Source organism: Heterocephalus glaber, unplaced genomic scaffold (assembly GCF_053883595.1).
Source record: "Heterocephalus glaber isolate CG9 unplaced genomic scaffold, H.glaber_assembly_v1.0 deba00000768, whole genome shotgun sequence".
NCBI classification, from domain to species: domain Eukaryota; kingdom Metazoa; phylum Chordata; class Mammalia; order Rodentia; family Bathyergidae; genus Heterocephalus; species Heterocephalus glaber.
In genome coordinates, this window is record NW_028258162.1 from 984,551 (window position 1) to 1,012,445 (window position 27,895).

At 50.8% G+C, this 27,895-nt stretch overlaps 1 protein-coding gene across 14 annotated transcripts in view; it reads right to left on the minus strand.

Annotated features, from left to right (window-relative positions):
* Positions 1 to 260: 260 nt before the first annotated feature.
* The window catches only part of Tamm41 (TAM41 mitochondrial translocator assembly and maintenance homolog), a 63,321-nt gene continuing 35,686 nt past the window's right edge, over positions 261 to 27,895 (minus strand). For 3 of the 14 annotated variants that reach the window (XM_021252205.2, XM_021252202.2, XM_013069298.3), the window contains exons 6-9: positions 26,628 to 26,793; positions 25,161 to 25,223; positions 14,135 to 14,436; positions 9,322 to 11,407 (exon numbers count right to left, since the gene is read on the minus strand). In XM_021252205.2, the coding sequence (XP_021107864.1) occupies positions 11,312 to 11,407; positions 14,135 to 14,436; positions 25,161 to 25,223; positions 26,628 to 26,793 (627 nt within the window). In that variant the 3' untranslated portion in view covers positions 9,322 to 11,311. The other 11 variants (XM_021252206.2, XM_021252204.2, XR_001182924.3 and 8 more) reach the window with 10 other exon arrangements.

Genomic DNA, 27,895 nt, shown 5'->3' on the forward strand with positions numbered 1-27,895 from the left:
ATGGATGGAGATAGAACAGTTTCTATATCCTGAATGAACTTGGAAGATAAAATTAATTTGACAATATGTTTCCTGAATTGTGATGTTAGGAGGAGATACATAGGTACTTTATGCTCTTCCATACTTACACATTTTCTGAGCACCTGTGCTAGTCTAGCTACCAGGAAGTACAAAGATAAAGAAGAACACTATTACTGTGGGGACAAGGTCTGGATAGATGCCTAGGCTCTTGTGCCCAAAGAACAGAATCAGATGTGGTATTCAATGGTAAACAAAAAGCAGCAAAGTTTATTGAGGCAAAAGTATGCTCAGAGTGAGCAGCTTGCACCTGTGAAAGGAAGATGGGACAAGTGCCCAGGGTATGAGTGGAGGGGTTTAGAAAGTGGCACCTCCCATTGGATCTTCCAGGGCATGATGGACAAGGTGATTGACAGGGTGCTGAGCCAGCATGACTCAGCATGACTCATGTTTCTACTGCGCCTGTCCCTTCCCACTTTCCCACAGTTCACTCTGTTGTGACCGGATGTATGAGATGCAGCCCATGTGCATGAGCCTTCAATGGGTGCCAGGTGAAGAATAGCTACGCAGGTCCAGCTGGTGGTCTGGCATGTAGGTGTCCTGGTTTGGAATGTTGGAATTTTCCAGCCCAGGCTTGGGGGTTTTTGATTTTCTTAGTTCTGCCCCCCAGGTAGAAAGCCTTAGGACAAGGGTCAGGGTTGGCCCTGGGGTATCACCCAGGTTCAGGTGAGTGGAGCAGAGTGGCCCGTAGCCCCCAACTCTATAATTGACATTAAGTCCATGATAGAAGGTGGCAGAGCCAGGTTCCCTTTTTTTCTTTTTTTTTTTTTTGGTACTGGGAATTGAACTCGGGTCCTTGGCGCTTGCGAAGCAGGCAAAACCACTGAGCTAAATCCCCCGCCCAGGTTCCCTTTTATGAAAGTCACTTCTGCCTTAACTTCTTGTCCAGGTGGGCCACCTCCATTCCCCAGGGAACAGACAGACAGGGACAGGGTCCCCAGTGTCTAGTGGCTCGCTGTCCAGGGGGAAGACAAACACGCATCCATTTGCAGCCCACGGTGGCTGCTGACCACAGAGCAGGGAGCAGTGTGTTCAGCCGGGCCTCCGGAAGAGCGCACAGAGGAGGTGACATCTGAGGTTGGTCTCAAGGCTGTGGAGACACCTGACGAGGGTTCAGGGACAGAGGCCTGACAGTGATGGTGGAGCAGAGGCAGAGATGTTCCAGAATTGCAGATAGGTAAGTTAATTAAATATCTTGTAGGCAGTTAGACAGGGCCAGCCCACCAGGAGCCAACATGGAGGACAGTGAAGACCTTCACTGAAGGCCAGCATTGTAAAAGTGAAACTACCACACCCATGTTGGATGAATAGCAGTGATTGATATTCTAAATAGGTATGGTCACCTGGCTGGGAGACAAAGATCTTCCAAGAAAGATCCCTGACCTACTCCTTTCCACTGAAAATCCTTGCTCATTCCTCGAATGCCTGCTATGTGACTTGTTTCCCCATTGGATCCCCATTTAATCAACATTACCTAAGCAACTATACTTGTCATGATCTTATCTGTTGTTCATAGTTTTGTCCACCTTGTGATTTCTCATTGGATCAATATTACCTAACCGACTGTATTTGCAATCTTACTAGTTGACTGCAGTTTTGTCCCACCTTGAACCTGCCTCACCTCATGGCTTTGCCCCTTAAAACACCTTTGAGGGCTTAGTGGCGCCACGCCTGCCTTGCAAGTTCGAGGTCCTGAGTTCAGTCCCCGGTACCAAAGAAAAAAACCCAAAAAACTAAAACACCTATGAGAAGTTGGGTGAACCACTTTCCGGCCCCCCTCCTGTTTCTCTTAGACAGAAGCTTTCTTTCAATAAATTTTTCCTACTCTTAACCTCCGTTCTTAAAATTCATTCTTCGATTTTAGAGAGAACGAACTCATGTTTCCGACACCTAGTAGGTTTGGGAGTCTCCTATATCACCAGGAGAAACACCGTGTCGAGAAGCCGTCCGCACGGCGGATCAGGAGAGGTTTCTGTGAACAGAGAATGGCATGGCTGGGCCCGAGGGCCAAGAGCTCGCCCGGGGATAACTAGGGGCACGGATTACAGGCTGGATAGGCCCAAAGGTACAAGCGTGACTTTGCCACCTCTGAGGCTTCCCCGAAACTTCACTCTGCGCCTGTGACGCAAAAGCAGAACCAAGACAATGCTTACGAATGAACTTGGCTGTGTCCTAATAAAAATAAATGTTTACCAAGCCAGGTGCCGTGGATTAATCCTGAGGGCCACACTCCAAGGATCTCTGGATTAGACTAAGAATGAAAGCAACTCGCGGGGAGCCACCTGCAAGGACTCACGAGTGGCGGAAACCAAAACGGGACAGGGAAGCCCGACTTCTAACCAACCAAGGCAGAAGTTGTCTTGGTGCGGAAACCAAGAAGTGGCCCCGCCAAAGTGCGCGGTGACCAGCCAGCCAAGCCCAGCCCTGGCGGGGGGAGGACGCAGGTAGGCTTGGTCCAGTTCCAGTGAGCAGAGGCTTCGTGCCAGGCATTTCTCAAAGCCCGGGGAGGTGGTGAGGGTGGTGCGCGGTGTCCTGGACTCCAGTACCTGAGAGCGGGGGTCTCTGTCGTGCGGTCTGCACCCCACGGCTTCTCAGTCAGTTTAGATAGTTTAGGCGCGTGGGCCGTCCCTGCCTCTATCCTGGGGGCTGGGCAGGAGCCCTGTTTCTCAGTGGAATTTCCGAAAGGCAAAGACGAGGTCGACTTGCAAAGATTTGCAGGCTTTCAAAAAAGCCGTTTAAAAGGCCCTGCCCCCAAAGGAAAGCTGTCAAGTTTTTTTTGCCCTGGGCTAGGATTAAGTCAACCCAGGTGGTAACACTGGTTGGGGCAGGCCGATCCGACACTCTGATTGGCTGGTGGTGACGCAACAGGAATTTCAGGAACGTGATTGGCCCAGCCGCAGAAGGTGCTGCGCAGAGATGCAGTGTGCTTGGGGCGTGGAGTCTGAGCACAGCCGCCCGGTGTTGACTTTGAGTCTGGTCCGTGACTGAAATGGCAAAGGTGGTCTTTAAGACTGTGAAAACCGTGAGCCCTTCCAGAGTCCTCCTGGGTGCTTTGGGGTTGCTGCCACCTCACCAAGGCCCAGGTGCCCCATACCCCCACCCCCAAACCCTTGGGCCGAGGCTGGGGACGAGCTCAGACTAGTCCCCAGCACCGTCCCCGCCCGTCCCTGGGCCGCCCGGGCCTGCCCTGCTGCAGCACCCCTTTGTGAGATCTCGGGGCCGCGGGCCTGAGCGAAAACAGCAGGGAGCCCGCGCCCCAGGGAGAATCGGGTTCCCTAGGAAGAGTAGCCGGGCACCTGGGCCAGCTGCACGCTGCTCTGGATCCAGAGGCCCTGGGCTCCGTAACCCAGGACAGCACGGGGTGGCCCGGCGGTGCCTGCAGACCGGCTGGGTCCTTCAGTCTACTACGGGGGGACACTACCAGGGGTCTGGGGGGGGCGCCCAGACCCTCCTAGCGGATCAGGGGTCTGGGGTCCTCCAGGGCCAACCTGGCATCTCACGACCTGGACAGAGCGGATGCCGAGGACATTACTGACAATGCCTGTCCTTTAAGAAGCCTTCTACCCAGGGTGGGGCGCCCGGCCTGGGGCTTTCCGCTAATCCTGCCAGCAAGGTCATTATGAGCTGGGCCTTAGAGACAGGGAAACAAGTCTCTAGGGATCAAGGAAGGTGGCACTTGGCACCACTAAGCTAATACTCCCAACCCAAAACAGGGCCTTTTTGATTCCAGAGCCCCTGGATATGATTTGCTAAGCAAAGCAAAACAACAACTTGGATCACAAACACTCTGTCAACTCTAAGTTCTTCTCCAGCATTTTTCCTTGATGATACTATGAAGTGCTGGCCTAGGAGCTAATGAGTAATAATGCAGACACTAGGAAACTTGACCCTCGAGTGGTTCCACAGCTTTTCTTTGCCCTAGGCTGTGATTTTGTAAATTTACAACAGTAAGCGGCACATTTAATTAAGCAGAAGGTTTCTAGCCAGACCTAATCCTTCACTGTATTATGATCTAAACCAGGGCTCATAGAACAAGGACTTTTTAGACAGGTGAATGTACACTTTGGCTTCTCTTCTCCCTGGGAACCAGAAGGTGTGCTGCCCTTTTTGTTGTACACCTGGACAACTGTCCACCAAACCACACTGACACAGGCTAGCCCCCCACCCTACCAACAAAAGCAGTCAACCATGATGGTGATAGTGGCTGTTACAGAAGGCCAGGCCAGCACAAGTCTCGCCACTTGGGGCGGGATGTAGCTCGGTTGTAAAGGGATTGCATAGCTTGCACTAGGCCCTGATTAAATTCCCAACACTGAAAAAAAGGGCATGTATGTTTTTAGATGGGCATGATGGTCCATGCCTGTAAGCCCAGCTCTCAGGATGCTGAGGCAGGAGGATCGCCAAGCATTGAAGGCCAGCCTGGGATGCATAATGAGTTCAAGACCAGCCTAAATCACACAGTGAGATCCTGTTGTTACTGAATGGTGCATCTGACAGATTCCAAGCTCTTGTGCATGGCAAGCAAAGAATTGCAAAGCATACACCTGACGGCGAAAGAAAAGCAGCCATGTTCATTGAAGATCATGGGTAGAGTCAGGATGATAGAAAAGGCACACCGCATGCTGCGCAGACAGATCAGGCTTCCAGGCTCAAGAGCGAGGAAGAGGAAAAAGGAGAGCATGTGCTTTGGTCTGGGGTTACAGGAAATGGTCCTGGGGCACCGCCTGAGATCACATGAGTGGAGGGAAGTAACCTCCTCAGCCCCCAGTGTATGCTGTGTACCTGTACTATGGCCTCAAAACAGCAGGAAGACCAGCCACTTGTGCCGAGGCAGAAGAGGGGCAACGTCCAGGAGGCAGCCACATGCCATAGGCCACGCTGGAGCCTGCGACCCCGGCCTCCAGCTCTCTCCTTCTGAGGTCTTTGTCCCTTTGGAGATGTTGACACATTGACATACAGGGTGGCTGTGAACAGCAGAAATGTATTCTGCCTGGCCCTGCAGGCTGCAGTCCAACAGCGACAGGTTCAGGGTGTGGCAAGGCCCACTCCTCCCAGACCTGTGCAAGCGCCTGTGAAGTGGCCTCACAGGGTGGGAGGCAGGTGGGGACTCCCTGGGGATGACGCTAAGCTGCGAGTGCAACCAGCCAGAGGTCCCACCTCTCAACACTGTCTCCGTGGGGTTAGAATTTCAACACATGAATTTTGGGCAGGCGAGGAGCCTCAGACATTCAGATTAGCAAGGTTCAAGCAGGGAGCCAGCATATTGTTCTTATCACTGTCACAGGACATAGTCACTGTCCACAAGCCCTGCCCTGGTCACCATCTCTCTCTCTGACACGTTCCCAGCCAATGATCTAGTGATTTCCAATGTCCATGCGAGCGACTCATGCTTCAACGGTGTTTCTTTGTTTTTAGGTTTTTGAGACAGGCTTTCACTATGTAATCCAGACTGGCCTTGAACGCAGTGATCCTCCTGCCTCAGCCTCCCTAGTGCTGGGATTACAAGTGTGTGCCATCATACCTGGCAGTCACAATAATTTTATTTTTTTTGCTACCGGGGATCGAACTCAGGACCTTGCACTTTCGAGGCAGGCGGTGGCCACTGAGCTAAATCCCAGGCAACTATAATTTTAAAATACTGTATTGTATACTTGAAATTTGCCAAAAGAGTAGTGCCTAAGTACACACACACACACACACACACACACACACACACACACACAATCACAATGATAACCATGTGAGATGATGGAAAAGTTAATTAATTTGATTATGGTAATCACACTTCAGGATATATTTGTATAGCAAATCATTACATTAAATATATGTAAATACATACTTTAAAAGTGTATAATTTTTGCTTGTTAATTATATCTTCATAAAGCCAGAATAAACAAAGATAAACAATTTGAGCTTTTGCTCTGTATTGAGAGCAAATGTGGCCCTACAGGTAGCAAGAATGTTTTCAAGGAGTTGAGGAGCCAGGAAGTGGTGTCAGGACGAGCTCCACAGATCTGAACACTGAGTACAGGATAAATGATGTCCCCAAGGCAGTGCCACAATGGAAACATGAACTTAAGCCTCAGAGGCCTAATGGGGAGATTGCCAGGTGGGAATATTAAGAACCTGGCTGGCGCAGCTATTGTGTGGAAAGGAGCTCAGTTTATGTCAAGTTCCAGGCTGCAGCAGGGACTCACTTCCTCCTCCCCGCACTGGACTGCACACCTAGAGCTCTCACCACTGCACCACACTGCCTTCCATCACTGCGACACAGCAGGAGGACATCATCTGTATGGTGATCCTCCTGCCTCAGCCTGCGGAACACTGGGCTCACAGGGGCTACTCACCACATGGTGGCAGGACCCTAGCTGCAGAGCTAAGGCCTCGGGACCTCCTGGGCCTGGCCGCACTGCTCCCCTAGAGCACACCATCCTGAGGGAGCCCCTTCTGGAGTCTGTTGCCCAGGGCCAGACACATGGGTGGTGTTGCTAGCCCTCCAGGAGCAGCTATTAGGCCAACAGTGTGAGGCTGTCCTGGGTCAGAGCTGTGTGAGGGTGCCCATCCTCGAGGGTGTCTTGCTGGTTGACAGGCTTTGAACCTGCCTGCATCAAGGGAGGAAAACTGGTGGTTACTGGGAAAGGTCTCCAAAAGGTCCTCCATATTGGACACTGTCATGGCTTCTCCAGTGTCTGTAAAAGAATGTTTGTGTTTTTGTTTCTTTTTTTGTTTTTTAAGACAGGGACTCCCTTTGTAGTTCAGGCTGGCCTTGAACTCACTATGTAGTCTAGGATGGCCTTGAACTTTTGATGATCCTCCTGCCTCAGCCTCCTGAGTGCTGGGATTACAGGCATGCTCTACCATGCCTGGCCCTCAGCTAATTTCTATGAAAGAATATTGAGAAATTTAGCAATGAGTGGCAGCTCTGGTTTGAGATCCTAACCCTAAACCCTAAACTAAGCAAACAATAGTAAAACTTCCCACTCCATTCCCTGCCAGTTCCTCACTTCACTGGACTCCACCCCCTTTCTAACTGTCTTCATGTTCTCAACACCGACTGTTCTTCTAAGACCATTTCAAATGCTGCCTTCCCAGCGAAACTCTGATTTTTTAATAGCTTTATTGGGATCTAATTGATACGCCATAAACCTTACCCACTTAAAGTGTGCACTTCAGTGGTGTTTAGTGTGTTCACAGAGTTGTGCAACCACCACTACAGTCAACTTTAGAACATTTTCATGAACCTCAAAATAGAGCCCCAGTCTCTCAGCCCTCACTCCTAAGTCCCCACTTCTGTCTAGCTCCAGACAAACATGAATGTACTTCCTGTCTCCACATGGGGTCTTTCTGGCCACCTGTGGCCTGTTGTGTGTGGCTTCCATGCCTCAGCACATGGTTCCCATGGCTGGGGCAGGGTGCAGCACGTGACAGGACTGCATTCTTTCCCCCATTATTGATATTCCACTGTTTGGTGCATGTCGTGTTTATTTAGTCACACATCCTTTCATCAGCACGAGGCTGTTTCCACTTCGCCCTATGGCCGATGGCCCTGTGCACACTTCTGTGCAGGTTTCTGTGTGGGCACAGCTTCGGGGCTGCCAGGTAATGTGGTCTCTGCTAGGTTTAACCTCATGAGGAGCTGGCAGGGTGTTTTCCAGAACAGATTTTCCACTTTACATTCCATCCAGCGGGGCAGGAAGCTTCCAGTTTCTCCATATCTTTACCAACAATTTTTTATTTGTTTTGAGACAAAGTCTTGTTATGTAGTTCAGGCTGGCCTTGAACTCACTATGTAGCCCACGCTGGCTTTGACCTCATCGTGATCTTCCTGCCTCAGCCTCCTGAGTGCTGGGATTACAGGCGTGCACCACCATAGCCGGCTTAAGCAACATTTGTTGAAAAGACTATTTTTTCTCCAGCATTTGTGCTTTGGAACTCTTGTCAGCAATCAATAAATCCATCGATTGCATGAAACCTTGTCTGACCCTCTCAACAGACTCAGACTTCACCACTTTATCAGCCAGGCTGAGTTGCAGAGACAAGGGGTTCAAAATCGCAGAGGCGACACTGGGGAAGGTTCTTCCTCTCATGCCTGCCACACTCACTGTGGCTCAGTCACACTCCAATCCAGTGCAGGAAGTGACCCATGTGGCACCATCCTAACTTCACCAGCCAAAGCAAATCCTAAATCCGAGCCTGGTGTCTGCAATGGACATTACACCCTCCTCCCCCATGGGGGCTGCTGTTCGGGGGCCGCATCCCTCTGTCCATGCCCCATGTGCCTGGACCCTTTCTCCCTGTCTCAGCTGGCCTCCAGTCCCCCATGACTCTTCACTTTCAGGCAGTATCCCCGAGGCACCCCTCTCTTCATACTGGCGCTCATCCTGGAGAGCCCCTTCCTGCTCTGGGGAGTCTCTGAGTGCCACCTCCCTTGCTACAAACTGTCACTTTTCCATCTCCAGCTCCAAGCCTGACAGCAGCTGTGTACTGATGATCCTGGCCATGCCCAGACCCGAGTGCCTGCCTGTCCCTGGGCTCCTCCCGAGCCCCGGCTTGTATACAGCACACCGTTCAGCTGGCTGCTGCAGCCAGCTCTGCACAGTCACTCATCAAATTCTGGGAGTCTGCGTCCTCAGCGCAGCTCACATCTGCCCCTCCGGTCCATCACAGTGATTCTGCCCTTGAGCACTGTCCTGGCCCTTCTAACTTGTCCCCGGCTACAGCCAGGCTGATCTGTAGAAAATGCCCTGTGTCTCACTGCCAGCCTGACGCCCCCGCTGGCTGCCCGGCAACACCCACGGCTCTGCGGGCCCTCCCCTGACTTGGCCTGCCACTGTCCAGCCTGACTCCCCCAGTGCCTGCAGACACTTTCCTGTCCCGAGTTCACTTTGGTGCCCTAGACCCATGGACTGTTCCCTCAGGCTTTCTGGATATCCATGTCTCTATGCTTGCATCTTCCTCCTTCTACTTATTCTGAAAGCCACAGCTGAGTCACCTGCTCCTTCCTTTCAGACCTGGAGAACTCTAAGTGATTAAAGGACAGTTTAGCCAAGAAGTGAAGAGAAAGGGCTTTGGAACTGGTTGGCCCAGTTTTGAATACACCTGTGACACAACTCACTGTATTGCTGTTACAGCAAAGTGTGACAGTTCAGCATTACAGGCTAGCAATACAGCTCTGTGTCACAGCCACGTGTGACAGCTATCCAAAGGTCTTCAGAGACGAAGAAACCGAGGGGAGCACTCACAGAGATGGAAGGAAACTTTATTACATTGGTAGGCTCAGAGGAGTTTGTACTCCAAAGTCTGAGCCTCAAACAGAAATGGAAGCAGCCTTACACAGAGATCTACGGGGTAGGGGGTGGGCCAACCTACCAGTGAGTATGCTCATTGAGGCAGATGGGTGGAGTTAACAGACCATTCTCTTTTGTTTGTTTTTTGTTTTTTGAGACAGGGTCTTGCTTTGTAGTTTAGGCGGGCAATGAACTCACTATGCAGTGCAGGCTGGCCTCGAACTTGCAGTGATCCTCCTGCCTCTGCCTCCCAAGTGCTGGGATTACAGGCACACGATAGCATGCCCAGCTTAACAGACCATTCTTGAAACCTTAGGTGGAGACATGGTGCAGCACAGTTACACTGCTCGAACAGAACATTTTATGGTGAAAACACTGGGGTGTGTTATTTCCTTACCATTGCCCATGTCTCTGTTGCCTCATCCATGCAGCAGATAAGAAGAGTCCCACTGCACCAGGTGAAGAGTGAAGGAATAAATCCACACAAGGAGCTAGAACATGGCCCAGCACTCTGTAATACTCAACCAGTATGTGCCTGACTTTGATGCACCTCACAGCACACGATAATTGAGCATTTGTGAGGAAATGCACTCCGCAGCTCACTCGCTGCACTGCTTTCTGCATGTACGATCAGCGGAGTTGGGACAGCTCTCCAGGGCTCCGGTGTCTGGCACACAACAGGACTCGTGCAGTCTCTGACTGTATGTGACTGCCTCAGCAGAAGAAGGAATTTGGTTGCATTTCCCCTTGCATCACCGTGAGCGAGGGTCGATTCTGTCCTCCGGCCTTCTGTCCTCTATGCTCACTGAGGCTGGACCACGGGGACCACCATTGCAGTCGCTTTTCTCTCCAGCCCAACACTGCTTGGCCACATCTTCTCCCCAGCAGAGTGGAGCGGAAGCGGCTGAATCCAGTCCCACTGTCTGAGCATAGCCTTTAGACCTTTCCTGCACTTGCGCCAGCCACATCCAGGACCCACTCTACATAACCCACTGCAACTGGAAAATTGAAACCACGTTCTCAGCCAGCAGCTCAACTTAGGAGAAGGCTGGTGACTCAGTGAGCAGAACGCACAAGGTACACAGCAGAGGTAGCAGCCGTATTTAGGAGAATGGACTGCAGTTTCTGAAAAGAATCCCGAGTCTGAGATTTGGTTCTTCCAGGCCTAGTTCCATCACAGCTCACCATGTGCAGTGTGAGGAGAGGAGGGGATGAAGTAGGAAGTGAAGGCCTGGCTTGCAGCACTGGAAGCCCACCCTGTTTGGGTCTTACTTATCTCCCTTGGAAAACAAGGGAGTTTTAAGTTTTCCACCGATTCTGGCGAGTCCTGCATCCTCTCTTCGAGCACGGAAGGCACTTTCTGTGGCCTCACAGAGTCTCAGGATAGAGAAGATGAAAAGGCCGCCGGGCATCTTTAGGACCATAGTCAGCGATGACAAGTCACAGGGCGATGGGGATCAGCCTGGAGGACCTGTCCACGTTTCAGGGCTGGGCCCAGTGGCTCGCGGTGACAGGAGGGGGCTTCAGAGTCAGACAGAACTGGAATCACAGCCCAGGGATGAGGTGAAGTCCTGCTTCCTTGATTGTAAAAAGCAAACAACAGCTCGGGGCCGGGGATTTAGCTCAGTGGTTCCAGTGCCTGCCTCGCAAGCTCAAGGTCCCAAGTTCAATCCCCGGTACCAAAAAAAAAAAAGCAAACAACAATAAAACCTTAGCTTTGTTGTAAGATTCAAGTAAGGATTAACTGAGGCTGTCTGTGTATTCCTAGGCCTCCCATAAATGTGGGGTCGTTTTCCCTTCTTTTCCACAATCTGGGACTCGTTAAAGGTACTCACTCAGATGCCTCTGCTGTGAAACAGGTTCACTCACTCCCTGCAGCGAGTCTGGAGCTGTGGGGGCAGCATTTTTGTGGGCTCAAGGAGCCCATCATCTTCCACAGGAGGGTGTCAGGCTGATGCCAGTGCCCTGCCTGCAAGACAGTGTGTCTGGTCAGCGTTCCAAGCTCCTGGAGGGCATTTTGGTGGCTCCAGTGGCGGCCAGCTCTAGAGAAATGGAGGGCTCAGGTGGGCGAAGGTTGGAAGATTCAACCCCACACAGCACCTTGCAGGAGTGAGGACTCAGCCAGCACTGCAACCAAGGACCTGGCTGTGCACCCCCCCACCCCCGGCAGCTGTAGCAAAGCACATTTTTTGTGTGATGCTGGGGATTGAACTCAAGGTCTTGCACATGCTAGACAAGTGCTGTACCACTGAGCTACACTCTGGCCTTCTAAAATTTTTATTTTGAGAAAATTTTCCTAAATTCTCAGGCTGACCTCAAACTTTCGATCCTCCTGCCTGCCTCAGGATTACAGGTTGGGATTACAGGTGTGAACCACCACTGGCTAGCAGATTATTTCTACAGGACAGGAAATGAAAGATTGATAATTCTAAGACAGGAAGTAGCTCCGCCAGCAACAGCTCACATTTCCTGGGCACCTACTTTGTGCTCAGTTACAGTACACAGCACAGTAGTCAGGAGCACTGAGACGGAAACACAATTTGACGGTGTGGGTTTGAATCTTGGTTCCACCACTTTGCTGGCTGTGGGAAGTGGGGCGACTCCACCTCTGAGGTTCATGCCTCACTTTTCAACTTAGAGCATTACTAGTCCCTGCTTCAGAGGGTTGAGGAGAAATGAGTTAATAGGAGAAATTTTGTTTTGTTTGAGATAGGGTCTCGCTGTGTACTTCAGGGTGGGCTTGAACTCATTGTGTAGCCCAGACTGGTCTCAAACTCTTGGCAAACCTCCTGCCTCAGCCTCCTGAGTGCTGGGATTACAGATGTGTGTCAGCATACCTGGCTCAGAAATGTTCTGAATCAAACTTGGACTCCTCAGCTGTGAATGTGGAGCCATGTCCAGCAGGAACAAGTAGTGAGGCCGGGCAGCTCCACAGGCAGTGCTATGGACAGCTCTTCAGTGACACAGCCTTGGGTCACATGAGCATGTGTGCAGGCTGAGGACAATGGGGCCAGAGGAAGGGGAATGGAGCCGGGGACAAGCGCATACCTATAATCCCAGCACTCCGGGAGGCCAAGGGAGGACCATTAAAAGCTCCAGCCCAGCCTGACCAATTGAGATCCAGTCTCAAAAAAAGGAAGAAAGTGAAAGAGAGAAAAAGGGAATGGAAGAAACATGCTATAATCATCCACTTTGATATGCCTTGTTTTACTAGTTTTCTTTGTTTTGAGACAGGATCTCACTATGTAGTTCAGGCTGGCCTTGAACTCACAGTGAGTGACCCTCCTGCCTCAGCCTCCTGAGTGCTGGGACAAGTGGCACCACGTGTAGTCTCCAATATTTCTTTTTATTAGTATGTGTTTGCAGTACAAAATCATTACATTCATCATGGGGAGTTGGGAGGAGTACACATCTTCTTTCTCTTCCCTCCCTTTGGCCCTATCTCTTGGTGTCTTTCCCATTTGCAAGACCTATCTTCCTATTACCTAGCTTTTATTTTGCTCTTCATTTACATTTTGGGTTTGTCGTATAGGAGAAACCATGTGATATTTAAGCTCCTGTCTGATTTATTTCACTTAAGATTATCGTCTCACGGTGCATCCATTTTCTCACAACTGACTCAAGTTTGTCCTTTATGGCAGAGTAGTGCCCCACTGTGTGAAAATACCGAATTTTCTTTATCCATTCAGCTGCTGATGGACATATAGGCTGCTTCCAAGATTTTGTTATTATGAATTGTGCTGCTATAAACATGTGTGTGCATGGATCACTGTAATATGACGTCTACCTCTTTTGGGAAGATACCTGGAGGGGAATGAATACCTGGGTCAAAAGGAATTTCTAGTTTCAGTTTTCTGAGGAATGTTCATACAGATCTCCACAATGAGTGTACTGCTGGGCATGGTGGCTCAGGTCTGTAATCTCAGCACTCGGGAGACAGAGGCAGGAGGATTGCCTCAAGTTCAAGGCCAGCCTAAGATACATAGTTTAAGGCTAGGCTGAACTGCATGGTGAGACCTTATCTCAAAAACAAAACAAAACAAAACACCCCCCAAAAAACAAAAACATAATGACTGTACTAATTTACAATCCTAAAATCATAGAAGGTTCCATTTTCCCCGCAGCTTCACTAGGATTGTTATTATTTGATTTTCTGATGAATGCCATTCTTTCTGGAGTGAGGTGGAATCTCAGGGTTGCCAATTTGCATTTCTCCAGTGGCCAGTGGTGCTGAACATTTCTCATGCGTTTACTGGCCATCTGTATTTCTTCTAAGTCTGTTCATTTCACTTGCCCATTTTTTGATTTGGTCTTTCATTTTGAGGGTCTAATTTTTTGAGTTCTTTATATATCCTAGATATTAGTCATCTGCCATGACCAGTTTTATTTATTTTATTTATTTTTTATTTTTTATTGGTACTGGGGATCAAACTTGGGTCCTTGCGCCTGTGCAGCAGGTGGTGAAGCCACTCAGCTAAATCCCTGGCCCAATGACTACTTTTAAAAAACGAGTGGAGCTAGATATGGTGGCATGTGCCAATCATCCCAGTGCTCCGGAGGCTGAGGCAGGAGGATTGCTGTGAGTTTAAGGCCAGCCTGAACTGCATAGTGAGACCCTGTTTCCAGAAACCAAAATAATACAAACGGAGGAGGGTGTATTTGCTTCCTTCCTTGCTGCAGTTTCTGCAAGGAGTGTGGGTGGACATCAACTATGGGCTGTTTTCCAGGTTATGCATCATTCAGCCGCGACTATAATTAAGACTTATTACCCAGAGTGGGGGACAGTGACGTAGATCCTCGCGCCTGCTTTTCTGCAGCAGAGGGTCATCTTTTGTGTTAAGTTCGTGGGCATTAAGTTGAGGGGAGGCAACTGGTGCTGCCACTGACGGACGCAGCCTGCACGTGGGGAGCGGGGACCACGCTGGTGGCAGACTCCAGCCACATTCCCAGGCTCCGCCCTGCTGGCTTCGCATCCCACAGCGCCCCCTGGAGATAGCGGCGGGAGACGGGGAGGAGGAGGGAGGCGGAAGTGCCGGGCGCTCTGCTCCAGTGATCTGGTTTGCACTTTTTTCTTCATCAACAAGTTAAAGCGAAAAACAAAAAAGTTAAAGTGATTCCCTGTTGCTAATAGGACTCTCTTACCACCTAATCAGGACCCTTATAATTGAGCTTTACTTTCTTTGTGTTACTTTTTCTGTCCCCTGTAGCTGACACAGCTTTTGTATCCCAGAGTAGACACTGCCAAGTGTCTCCTTGGTCCACGCTGGAACACTGGGGCCTTAGCTCAGTGAGTAGTGTCACTGGGACCGGAACCTAGGCCTCCAAGCTTGTTGCCTGTGCCTTTTCCCACACACCCTGCAGCTTTCACACACAATGAGCGCCCAAATCTTGGTGTTCCTCCTCCTCGAGATGCATTCTTACCTTCCCCTCGCCAGCCCATCTTGAAAGTTAGAGCCGTGTCTAAGCTGTATCTAAGCTGGGATTCATCAGCAGGTTCACAGGGCTTTCGAAAGGTGAGTCTGCTACTGAGCAAGTGGAACTTGTGGGCCGGAAGCAGATTTTTTTTTTTTGTACTGAGGATCAAACTCGGGACCTTTCACTTTCGAGGCAGGTGGTGGCACCACTGAGCTAAATCCCCAGCCCAGAAGCAGTTCTTGTTCCAGAAAACCCAAGAAACATGTTCTTGAATCTGGACCCCAGCTCTGCCTCTTTCCAGCTGCACCCTTGGGCAAGTTGTTTACCCCTTCAGAGCCCCGGTTTCTGTGCCCATAATGTAGGCATAGCCATGTCGTTTGCAGGTTTGGAATCCTGACAACATACAGAAAGCACCGTGCATGCTGGTCAGCAGCTAACAGGTCTGAAAGTATCTGCTCTTCCCTCAGATGGTGAGCTCAGCTGGCTAAAGATAATCTCAAGCACCAGAGCCTTGTCAGGAATTAAGAGACCAACCTATGTACATCACAATGGGAGCTTGGTAGGAGGAATTCCTTGCAGAGATGAGGGCAGGGCTCATGAGCAGAGAGGAGGTGCTGGAGGGAACCTGCAGGCCCACACCTGCCCCACGGTGGTTGCAAAATAGACAAAGAGTTTTGGGCCCGTCCCCCTTGGTAGGTGTATTCATTCTCCTTCCTTGATTGTGAACTGGCTTGGCGACTTGCTTCTGACAGAAGAAAGCAACCGGAAAAGATGCCATGTGACTACAGCCCGCAAGATGGCACCGTGACACCTGGCTCTAGGGTGCTTGTTTCATGGAACCCAGCTGTCATGTCATGAGGGAGCCACTTGGAACCAAATATGGTGAGGGTCAGCGGGTGGCCAGGGTCCCCTGCCAAGGGGAGGGCATGAGGCCCCCTAGTGATAACTCCCCGGCTGGGCCCTCAGCGCCCGAGCTTGAGGGAGAAGAGAAAGTATTTCTTGAGAGCCAGAAGTCTAGAGGGGATGTATATGTTGCCCCAGCGCCTACCAGAGGCCAGAGAGGTGCCGCCACAGCCCACTCGGCAGCCAGAGATCACTGGAGTGGGGGCTGGGGATTTAGCTCAGTGGTTTCACCGCCTGCCGTGCAAGTGAAAGGACCTGAGAAAATGACAGAATAGCCATAACACAAAAGAGTGACAGCCACTGAATGAAGGCAGTGTATCCTGTCCTACACTGCCAGTGTCAGCTCACAAGACCACCATAACTTGAGGAATTTTGTAATGTTATCTCCATTTCACAGATGGCAAAACTATTCTCGGAGACTACAGAACTTGGCCAAAGTCCCTCAGCTGGCCGGCGATCGGTCTAGTCTGTTCACAGGCTTTCCCTTCACCCACAAGGCTTCTCGTTGCCTGGGAATGTGTCGGCCCACTCTGTTCAACCTACTATTTTTGGCCCAGATTAATGGTTTGGTTGCTGAAGTTAAATTCTCCTTTTTAGCCTATGTGTAGAACCACCCAATGTCTGACAGTAACGAGAGTTGTTCAGAAATAGGCAAAGGGCACTTGTGAAATGCCTGTTCTCTCAGCATGGGAAATGCCTGCACATGCCATGCAAGGTGCCAAGTTTGCCAGGGAGCAGTGGTTTTGCTGCTGTAGACACACTTCCTTTTCAGCCTGTCTAGATAATGGCAGATTTATTGCTGATGTAAGACTGTGGCTTTGGAATGGTGGGAGAGCACTTAAGACGAAATAAGTAGAAAGACATGGTACAAAGGTACCAGAGACCCTAAGGCCCTGCACTGGAGGACCAAGATGTGGAACTACAGCTGAAGGAAGAAGAGAACCTGAGGTTCAACTGGACAGGTGGACACGACATGTGAGGTGGGTGTGGGGTGCTTCCTAATCCTTCCTTGGTCTCCACCTGGGTGTCCACCACAGCCTGCAGCCTGCCTCTGTCCTTTGGCTGCTTCCTGGCTCAGGGGTGGGCATGCCAGTCGGAGCCCATGAAGGCGGACAAGGGTGCTGGGAAGTTTTCTTGTCTAGGAGCTTCTGAAAAGAATCCTCCTTCTGCCTCCCACATGTGCACTGGAAGTTACTGCCAGTGGTCCCCCCGAGGGAGCACCTTCCAGTGACACCAATGGTGCTGAGGCAGGGAGATGAATGAATGAGCCAGCCCGCTGGAGGCATTGTGCCCAAGCATGCCCAGCTGTTACAAGGAGCCAGGGCTGCTCGCCAAGGTCACTCTGCCACACACCCTCCTGGGGAACAAGGAGAGACATAAAGGCAAACTTCAGAAAAACCACATAACACATGCAAGCCCTCACTAACGACAGGCAGGGCCTGGCCTTGGCCTCTCCATTGCCCGCACGGGAGCCTCTTGGTTCTGTACGTACACAAGATTCTTTTCTTGGTGCGATGCCCTTATATACTGGGAAAGTGTCTGATGTGTACACTACTAAAAAAGAAAAATCAGCTGGGCATGGTGATACACGCCTGTAATCCCAGCCCTCGGGAGGCTGAGGCAATAGGATTGTTGGGGGTTCAAGGCCAGCTTGGATGACATAGTAAGACCCTGTCCCAAAAAATCAAAAATTAAACAACAGAAAAATATCAAGTATTATACAGACCATGGTCTCTTCAAATTTAAGCACTGGGTCAAAGTAACAAACACTGCTCTGTCAAAAAAGATCAAACGCTTTATTCATCTATCCATAATATATATATATATATATATATATATAGGGCTGGGGATTTAGCTCAGTGGTTTTACCGCCTGTTGTGCAAGCGTAAGGACCTGAGTTTGATCCTTGGTACCAAAAACAAAACAAAACATAATCAGGATGTTTTCCTCAGCCATCCTTTCCACATTTTGTGCAGTTTTTGTGAACTATAAATCACTGATTTCCTCAGGCCTAAAAGAGAAAAGAAAAGAAGGTGAGGACTTGGAGGTGGTGGGGTGGGCACACATGGTCAGAAACCCATCTCTGGGGTGTCAGTGATGGGCTGGCTGGGGGTCACTGCAATGGACGTGGGGACAGGTCCTCACCTGGGCATGTGCGGGAATGTTACATGAATGCCCAAGTCTCTGAGATAAGTCACAGCCCATGGGCAGCCTCGTCCTGCTTGTGTAAGGACAGAGGGGCACAACTCTATGTGGCAGGGCACCCAGCCCTCCCTCCATGGCACCTGCATCCTGGCCACAGCTGCTCACTCCCCTTGCCACCAGTGCTGCCACAAACAGGGGTCTCCCGCTTTGCACTTGACTGCCTGACAACTTCTTTAGGATGGATTCCCTGGAGGCCCAGCTTGGCCCAGCTTAGCCCAGCACCGCTACCTCCCCTGGCTGCTGCCTGGACCTCGGGCTCTAAGGAAGCGCCCCAGCCCTACTCCTGTGCATCCGCATCACCTAGGACAGCACCGAGCAGGTGCTCAGTGAATGCTCTGACATCTGGATGGAATATTCCCCATTCCACCCACTGGCTGTGGCACCCCTGCCACAGCGTGGGGTGGGGGGGAGAGGCGGGGGAGGGGTGCTCAGGAAAGGTGTGAGAATGGGTGGGCTGATGGGATGGCACCGTCTACCCATTCGAAGCTGTGATTAGGGACAGAGCGCTCAGTGTGTGTCAGGGCTCTGTGCTGGAGCCTGGGACAAGCACACTGATGGGGACAGGCTCGCTCCAGTGATCTCTTGGAAGTGAGGCTCTGTCGACAGAAGCAGTCTAGTGACGCAGAGCTTGGGAGGGGGCTGCTGCTGGCAGTGACAGTGAGAGGCAGGGGCCATGAGAGTCATGGTTGGATACAGCTGGGCCCCTGGCCCACCCTGGCCACTGACTGTTCACCACTGGCACAGCCCTGTCAGGGAGGTTGGGGGTCCTTTCCCTGCTTCACCCCTTTGCATTTCCTCCCTGGAGCTGCCCTGGAGCTAACCAGAAGCATGAGCAGAACTTGGCGCTGCAGTGCGGGGTTCATCCTGGCACCCTGGGCGCTCAGTCATGCCTCAAGGAGATGCCAGACTGTGGTGACACTGAGTGCCAGGCCCCGGGGAGTCCCATCCCTCAAGATGAATCCGCAGTGCAGGGCAGCGCCCCATGGAGCCCACTGCTTGACACAAACCGCAGCCCTGGCTCTCAGACAGCGGGGCTCTGCTGGGAGGAGCACTAGAGTAGTGTCCTGACTGGGGGTCCCGGCCCCGATAGCCCACACACCTGTGACAGTGCACCTCCCCTTCTCTGGGCCCCAGCTCCCCAACCTGTGAACTATTATGGGTTCTCTAACAAAGGGTCCACAGCCAGCCTGGAGGTCGGCATGAACTGCCTGGATGGCAAAGCTGCCGTCCACCCGAGTGCCAGGGCACAGGCAGAGTTCACAGGGCTCCCGGATTTACAAAGTGGTAAAAACCACACAGCAGAAGGGTCCTTCCTGCCTTCATATTCTAATTTTAACAAAGGCAGAGGACTCAAACTTGGTGAATTTGAAATAGGAAAACATTTTCTAAACAGAACGCAAATAACTAGAAACCATGAAGAATAAATTAGATAAAAACTGAATTATGTGAAATGAAAATCTTCTCTTCATCAAAGGCACCATTACAAGAAATGATAGCCCCAGAGTGGCCGTTTTCGCATTCTACATTTCTAACACAGGACTGGTGACGGGGTGGGGGCAGAGGTCAGCATAGGGTAAGTATACACAAGGCCTGGGGTTCCCTCCCCAGAGAGTAAGAAGACAGCAAACAACTCAATAGAAAAATGAACCAAAACCGAACTATATACTTCTCCAAAGAGGATGTCCAAATAAACATATGAAAACGTTTCCTTAGTCATCAGGAAATGGAAATTAAAGCCTCAAGATGACGCCAGCACTCAGCCAGCCACCCGAGGGCCTGAGGTGCAATGGACACAGAACACTAAGCTGGCCCAGGGGGCTGCTGTACAGGAGCTCTGCTCGTGGGGTCCTCTTCAGTCACACGCTCCATCCGGGAATCCTACCCGAAGGCCATCCTGATGGAAACACACACACATCCACACCTGAGACAGGGAAAGAAATGGGAGTGGTACCTGCAGGGAGGGTGGACTGGGCACTCGCATGTGGCAGAACCCTGTGAGGGGAGAGCCTGGCCAGCGATGCCTCTCCTGACACCCTGGGCACCACTGTGACTTGCTGGGAAACAGTCGGGGTGGGAGATGCAGACAGCACACCCTGAGAGGAAGCCAGACTAGTGTTTACCTGGCGGGGTGCCGGCATGGACAGCAGGGATTATCCACAGGATCCTATGTTAAGCTTGCTTTTCCTTTCTAGAGAAAAGGATGGTCATTTAGGAATTCTACACTCTCTGGAACCCTTTTTGGCCATCTTTGAGCAAAGACAGCCTGAGAAGAAAGAAAATTCACTCAATTCTGTCTTCTCACCATTGCCACCAGTGTCACCATCATCACCACACTGTGAGGCACAGCTGTGTGACTAGGCGGTGAGAGGTCTCCGCCACAAGATTTCAGAGAGAAGATTCTTCAAAGAGAAGATTTGAGGGTCCCCAAATGCTCTTCACTTAGTTCCCAGCAGAGTCAGACGTCTCCCAAAGAAAGGCTCCTCTGGGGCAGAAGTAAGGACTTCTAGGCTTAGTGATAAGTAAATCACCAGAAAAATCTATCATTATTACATATTTTTCTTAAATAGGAAGGTAGAAAAAACAAGACACTGTTAGTCCTAAGAACTCAGAAACAGGACGAGATGATCTAGCCTACCCTGCCACAGGACAGGGTGGGGAGGCTCATCAAAGGCAGGCCAGAACCTTTCTAGCACAAGATGAGACTTGTCTGGTGATTCAGCTGAGGCTTCTGAAGTCAGGGAGCAAACAGGTGTCTTCCCCCAGAGTTAATTCTGATTGGCCAGAAAGTGAGGTAGGGAAAAACAAAGGTTTCAAAATCCAGACTCCTCATCCCCTAGGATTTCCACACCAGGGCCCTGGGGCTCAGGCCTGGCCCCTCCCCTCCTCCCTGCCCTTCAAGATCCTGCTGAGACCCTCCCTGCCACAGCCCAGGTGGGTTGAGTCCTTGTGGTCTTTCTGCAGGCTCTTGGTGGCTTTGCTCTGTCCTCATGCATGTGGCTCTAAGGCCAATCTCAGGCTGGCCACCGATGCCCACTTCACACCTAACTTGGGAGCAGCACACTCACACCTCTCCAGTCGTGCAAGGGACTTCTTAAAGGCTCAGAAGTGACAGTGTGCTTGGCTGGCCTTCTGTTACCGGCTTCAGTGGTGACACACGCCATCTGCTGCTGTCATGAGGGTGGCAAGGTGTGTCAGGAGGTGGCTCTGGCTGCCTCAAGCATGGGCTTCAGTGCCTGATCTGCTACCTGATGAGAACCACACAACACTGCTAACAGCTGGGCCTGAGACACGTCAGTATTATCTTCTACAGGAACTCCCAGGGCAAAGCAGAGAGCATAGCGTGTGGTTCTGGAGGCATTTCTGCACTCTCATTTGAACAAAGGTGCATCTGAAGGCCAGGGAATTTCAAGGGAACTAGTAAAGACAGAGTCAGACTGTATGAGAACACATTGAGCATTTTCCAACACCCTTTACTAGGATGCATAACCTGCTGAGCTGGAACAGAAGCCTGTTTCCATCTTTACTGGGAGCAGAGTGAGATTTAGATAGAGGACCATCCAAGTTCAGAGCGCACATGCAGGTCCTGGGTTGCACGCACTTCTGGCTGAGGGGAAGACAGAATCTTCCTCTCATCTGCTACGTGTAGGAAGTTGTGCTGGGAGGAGGGATAAGGGGTACAGAGGAACAAAAACAAAACCAAGCCAGGTGTGGTGGTGCATGTCTGTAATCCCAGCACTCAAGAGGCACAGGCAGGAGGATCCCCATGAGTTTGAGGCCAGCCTGGGCCACATAGTGAGTTCCAGGCCAATCTGAAATACATAGTGAGACCCTGTCTCAAAAAATAAACAAAAGAAAATGAAATCAAGTGTGCTGTGGAGTTCTCATCCTGGGATAGATCAGCTGGCTAAATACCTAAAGAACTTCAGGGAGAAGGACCTAGTGGAAGTGAGGCAGAGCTCAGCTATGGCCACAAGAGACAGGGCAGGACAGCAGGGAATCTCCCAGGTGAAGGCCACTTCGTGCTGCTGCAGTGCACTCACTCCAGCTGGAGAAGGGAGCGAAAGAGAGGCTGGCAAACCTCGGATGGAAAGGAAAGAGCGCTGTCACCAAGCCAGGTGCTTGAGATGTAATTCTTGAGCACTGGAGGGCAGGTTAATTATTCCTATGAAATGAGAACTCAGGAAAATGAGGGAACCTGGATGACAGCTCACAGGGGTTAAGTTCTGGTATGGGCACTCGTCTCTGCCCTGACATGATGCTTGGCAGCCTGCACCCCAGCCCACGACCACCAAAACAGAGCAGCCACAGCGCCTGCAACAGAAGGGCAGGCCTCTGCCGCAGTGTGGGGCCACCGGGCGTCCGGGCTGCAGGTTCTGTGCCCTACTGCCCTCTGCTGGTGAAGGGAAGGGACATGTGGGAAGAGGACAAAGTTCATTTTAGCTTGGAGGTGTCAAGAGGTCTTGATGATGATGATGGAGCTTTCCTATCTTTTATTAGAGAAAAGTCCAAGCTTATAAAAAAGATAGAATCATATATCGCATTCCCTCTTAACACGCAGCCAGCTTCAATAGCCCACAAGCTCACATCCGATCTTGTGTCATCCAACTCTTACCCACTTCCTTCCACCAGGTTTGATTCAGGAGCAAATCCCAGGCATCATACATATCATTTTATCTATAGAAGTTATCGTATCATTTTCTATCTTTGCAAGAAAAGTTAAAAAAAAAACCCATAACAACACCATCATCACAACTAAAAACAATAATTCTAATAATTCTGTATAGCACGGGAAGCCAAAAATGGAGAAATTTCACACAAGGAGGATTGTGGTGGGGAGCAGCAACTGTGTGAGACATAAACTGCCAGTCCAAATCGCGAGTGGACAGCACACCTCTGAGGCAGCCTGGCCGGGAGGGTCCAGCACAAGCAGAGGAAAGGATTATGGGAACTGGAAATGCAGGGCGTGTACCTGAGTCGAGGACATATGAGCTACCCAATCTCTAAGTCTTTCCAAAGATCCAGGAGGCGACACTGTGTCTTGGGGGCCAGGTGCCCAGGTGGCTGCGCTAGGAGACACCCCAAGGTGTGATTGCACTGTCTCCGGGCCACAGCAGCCCCAAGAGGGTGCAGGTGCCGGCTGAATGATCACTCCCTATTTCAGGCCATGTCTGTGCTGTTTCCTCCCCACTCTGCCAGTTTCTAACAGGCCTGTCTCCTGGAATCTGAGCCTCCAGAGGGCAGGGTGTGCTGGGTTCCCTTCTGTACCCCCAGGAGTGCGTACATGAGAGGTGCTCAACAGGCGGCTCCATGGGGTAGACTGGGCCAGTCACCCGGTGCTGCTGGGTGTGGAGAGAATGGGAGAAGAGAGAACTCAGATGCCGTGAGGGGACTGTGAACAGCCAGGGCTACACTGGAGGGCTAGCTACACTGAATGTCAATGTGCCTCTACGTTCAAATGCTTACATTCACAGAGCAAGAGTGGGATGAAAACACAAAGACATTAGAAAAGAGAACAAAAGAGCTGAAATCAGAATTATAATACCAGGGCTGGGGATTTAGCTTGGTGGTACAGCACCGCCCTGGCATATGTGAAGCCTGGGTTCCATCCCCAGCTCCGTGGGGTTAGGGACAGGGAATGAAAAACAATCAACAGAAACATTTGGAAGCTAAAGTTGAGAAAAATCTCCCAGAAAGCAGAGGAAAAAACCCAAAGAGAGAATAAACAGGAGACACAGAAAGAAAACCCAAGGACCAGTCAGGGAAGTCCAGTGTATGAATAAAAGGAGTTTCAGAAAGAAAACAGAGAAAATAGATGGGATGAGATTAAAGAAAGAACAAAGCTGGGTGTGTTGGCGCACGCCTGTGATCCCAGCACTCGGGAGGCTGAGGCAGGAGGATCACTGTGAGTTTAAAGCCAGCCTGAGCTACAAAGCAAGACTCTGTCTCAATAAATCAAAAAACAAAGCAAACAAAAAAATGTTCTTGTACAGTACCCTTAGATGCTGAGTTTCCAAATTGAAAGAGCAAGGTGGGCATGTTGACTCACACCTATAACCCTAGCACTCAGGAGGCTGAGGCCAAAGGGTCACCAGGAGAGTCCAAGACCAGCCTGGGCTACAGAGCAAGAGTCTGTCTCAAACAAGAAAAGAAAAGGTCTGAAAGGGGAGTGGTTACGCAGCTAAACAGACAAAAACAGACACCAAGGTGCATCACTGAGATACAGAGCCCTGGGGAAAAATGAAGACCGAACAAACTTCCAGAAAGAAAACACAAAGGATTAGGACTCTGCAACAGCAGTGCTGAAGGTGAGAGGGTAATTACAGTGATGATTTGGGATTCATGGGCAAATGATTTGTCAGATTAGAAATCTAGACGCAGCCCAAGGGTCAGTTGTGTGTGGGAGCAGAAGGAGATTTTCAGACGCACAGGTCTCCGGCTGCATCCGAGGCACACGCTCTTAGGGAATTACTGGGTCATGTGCTTCCCCGAAGGACAGCTTGCACCAGTCCAGTGACAGAAGCCCAGCGTGGTGCCACACAACTGGAACCCCAGGTGCTTGGAGGCTGAGGCAGGAGGACTGCAAGGGTGAGCCCAGCCTGGGCAACTTAGCAAGATCCTATCTCAAAATAAAATGTAAATAAAAGAGCAGGGGAGGTGGCTCAGTGGTAGTGTTTGCCTGGCCTGTGCAAGACCCTGGTTCAATCCGCAGCACTGTAAAAAACAAAAAGTGAAAGACACAGTGTATGAAGCAGGGTCCCACAGGGGAAGAGGGAACGCAGAGTCCACTGCAGGGATGGAGGGGCAGACAACACGGCCCAGAATGTTAAAACTGAACATGGACTTAGCCAAAGCTCTAAGACCAGGAGGGCAGACTTGGAGGGCGAGTGGCAAGGGAGGGCTCAGGAGTAGATTCTAATCTCCATGGCCAGCACCAGCCTGTGAACAGCCATGGGGCTGAAAAGCAGCGGGGTTTAGAAAGGGCACAGCACAAACACAAATGACTCTCAAGGGGTGCCAAGCAGCTGTCCTGGCGTGTGGGCACAGGTACCACTGCCTCTCAGTGCTGTGTATGTGATGCTGTATATGTGATACCAGGGAGAGCCCCCCGAGCAGTTCTTTGGGAGCTCCCCGGAGGAGCAGGAGAGCCTCTCAGGTTGGGCACCTGGCGGGCACTGCCGAAGCGGCTGTCTGCACATCACCGGGCACCCTACTGTAGGCCACTAACCACACAGGCCAAGGTCTCTGTGTGAGTGAGGTCCAGCAGTCTCCTACCAGCGGTCAAGATGCCCTTGGCGCTCTGTCTTATGCTGGAAGGTCGCACGATCGCTGAAAGCCCTGTGGGGAAGAACCAAAGGGGCCATGAGCCCGAAGCTGACATAGCCATGTGAACTGCCTAAGAGCCGAAATGAGAGGTGGAGGGGGCTCTGTCCCTTGCCTCCGAGGGACACGGAGAGCAGCTGGCCGAGGGCTGGCCACTGGGGTGACCGCTGCATGGCATAGGAACAGGTGGACATGCTCTGGGCCTGGGCCACCTCACCTCATCTTAGGGGAACGGTGAGCCACAAAGCTCATTTTAGGAATTTAAGTCTGCTCCTGCTGCTCAATCCCAACATGGGAAAAGATAAAAACAAATGTTCTGATCTAGGAGAAAGAGGTTCAGTCTGAAAATACATGGAGAGGACACTTCAGGACATGTCTTTCAGCACCTTGAGAAGACAGCAGTGGCTGGGTGTGGTCGTGCATGCCTGTCATCCCAGCACTTGGGAGGCTGAGGCAGGAGGGTCACCGTGAGTTCAAGACCAGCCTGAACTACATAGCAAGACCCTGTCTCAAAACAAACAAACAAAAAGCCAAACACAGCAGTGACCATACTCTTAGGGTCATGTTAAGACACACAGCACATGAGGTGCCTCCTGGCTTCAGAGCAGGTCTCTGACTGAGGCCCAGGCTCGTGTGTGACAGAGGGCAGTGTGGCTTGTGGCTGACTGTCACTGTGGGCCAGCGGCTGGCACCCTGGACAGCTCGCGGACGGTCACTGAATGCCAACAGGAGGGTGACTGAGTCATTCTCAACTCCCTAATGATTTCCTTACTGACGAGCTCGAGAAGGGCAGCCCCACCTCACAGGGAAGCGGGGCCCTCAGCTGAGGCCTGGACTCTGGATAAACGTTAGGGAGGCCCTGCGGACACTGCCGGGCAACATGGCCACATCACAGAAACCTGATCAACACTGTCTAAGACGCAACAGGGGGAGCTGGACAGTGACAGCTGTGCTCCCTCAGGTCACGCGGCACTGGGCACTGACAGCATCAGTTTCCTTCCCACTGGGGCCACTGTGGAGAGCAGATGCAGCTGGAAGGGACTCCTACAAGTGTCGCTCGGGGAACCAAAGGAAGCCCTATTTGTCCTCTGACAGTGACTCAGGACCCAGCAACCTGAAAAGAGAATTATTTCCACCACCTGACTTTAAAGGTTATCTGTTTTGATTTTTGAGGCAGAGTCTCACTATTTATCCCACACTGGCGATCCTCCTGCCTCAGCTTCCTGAGTGCTGGGATTACAGGTGTGTCCCACAATATCCAGCTCCTCCATTTTACTTTAGACAAGTGAAAACTCATTTGGAAAGCCCCAAACTGTCAGAGTTTCTCTTCTTCTGAGAGGCAATTTCTCTCTGGATCTTGCTAGCTGAGAAAGAACAAAGAGTGAGCCCACTCACACCCGAGGCTGCGGCCGGCCATACCTAGACGCACCACATCGCCGCAGTCCGGGTCGTGTGCCACCTGCAGCAGGGTCTCCTCCACATCCCTGTTCTTCCCCGGGGGGTCCATGATGCGATTTATTTGTTGCTGCAAGGTTTTGGGCAGGGTCATTAGCTGTGTGAACTGTCCTTCTGGGCTTTTATCTATCTGAGGGGAAAAAAACAAACCACAGACAATGTTTACAGAAATGCTTTCAACTTTATAAATACTCAGGCACATGGCTTCTATTTAAAGTCACACAGGTCTCATGTTTTGTGGGACTCCTGGACATACAAATGTAATTAAATATGTGGTTTTCAGGCTGGGGATTTAGCTCAGTGACGCCGCACCTGTCTGGCAAGTGCAAGGTCCTCAGTTCATCCCTGGTACCAAAACCAAAATGAAACAAAAAACCCCAGTATGTGTTTTCTCCTGGTATAAAATAGAATACAAGTCAAACAAACACAGGTGCCACACCCCTGCCAGGAGCCTCCCCCTTTAGGAAACCGAATGTTTTATTCACTTTCAGTTCCCTGGTGTGAAGCAGCTACTCAGAAAGATGGGCAATACCACCCAGGTCAATACCACCCAGCTGTCATTGCTTGTTCTGTGGGAGCGAGTTACGCAAGCCATTCTATCCCCAGTGCATTTGAAACTCATCAAGCTGCTAAAGGTAAACAGAGAAATAAAATGTCTACCAAGCCATGCATTTGATTTTACCTGGACACCACTGAATCAAAAGTCAGCAACCAGAGACCAAAACACCTTCCTTAATATAAATCTTTAAAAAAAAAAGTTTTATGCTGGGTGTGGTGGTATACACCTGTAATCTCAGTACTTGGGAGGTTGAGGTAGGAGGGCTACCTTGAGTTTGAGGTCAGCCTGGGCTACACAGTGAGACCCTGTCTAAAAACAACAACAAAACAAACCCAAAAACTTCCTTAAGAAATATCTACACATAGACATGGTTTGTCTGCCAAGGGCAGACCCAGCACACTTGACAGCTCACTACGCTACACTCTGGGTAAATATCTGTCTTGTATTCTTTTAAAAAGTGTTTGGGTGTTAACTGCAATAAGAACTTTAAGAAACCTGGGCATGGTGGCACACACCTGTAATCCCAGCACTTGGGAGGCTGAGGCAGGAGGCTCATCAAGAGTTCAAGGCCAGCCTGGGCTACACAGTGAGTTCAAGGCCAGCCTAAACTCTGTCTCAAAAAAAATTAAAAAAAATTTAAAAAAAAAGGAAAGAAAGAACAGTAAGAAAAAAA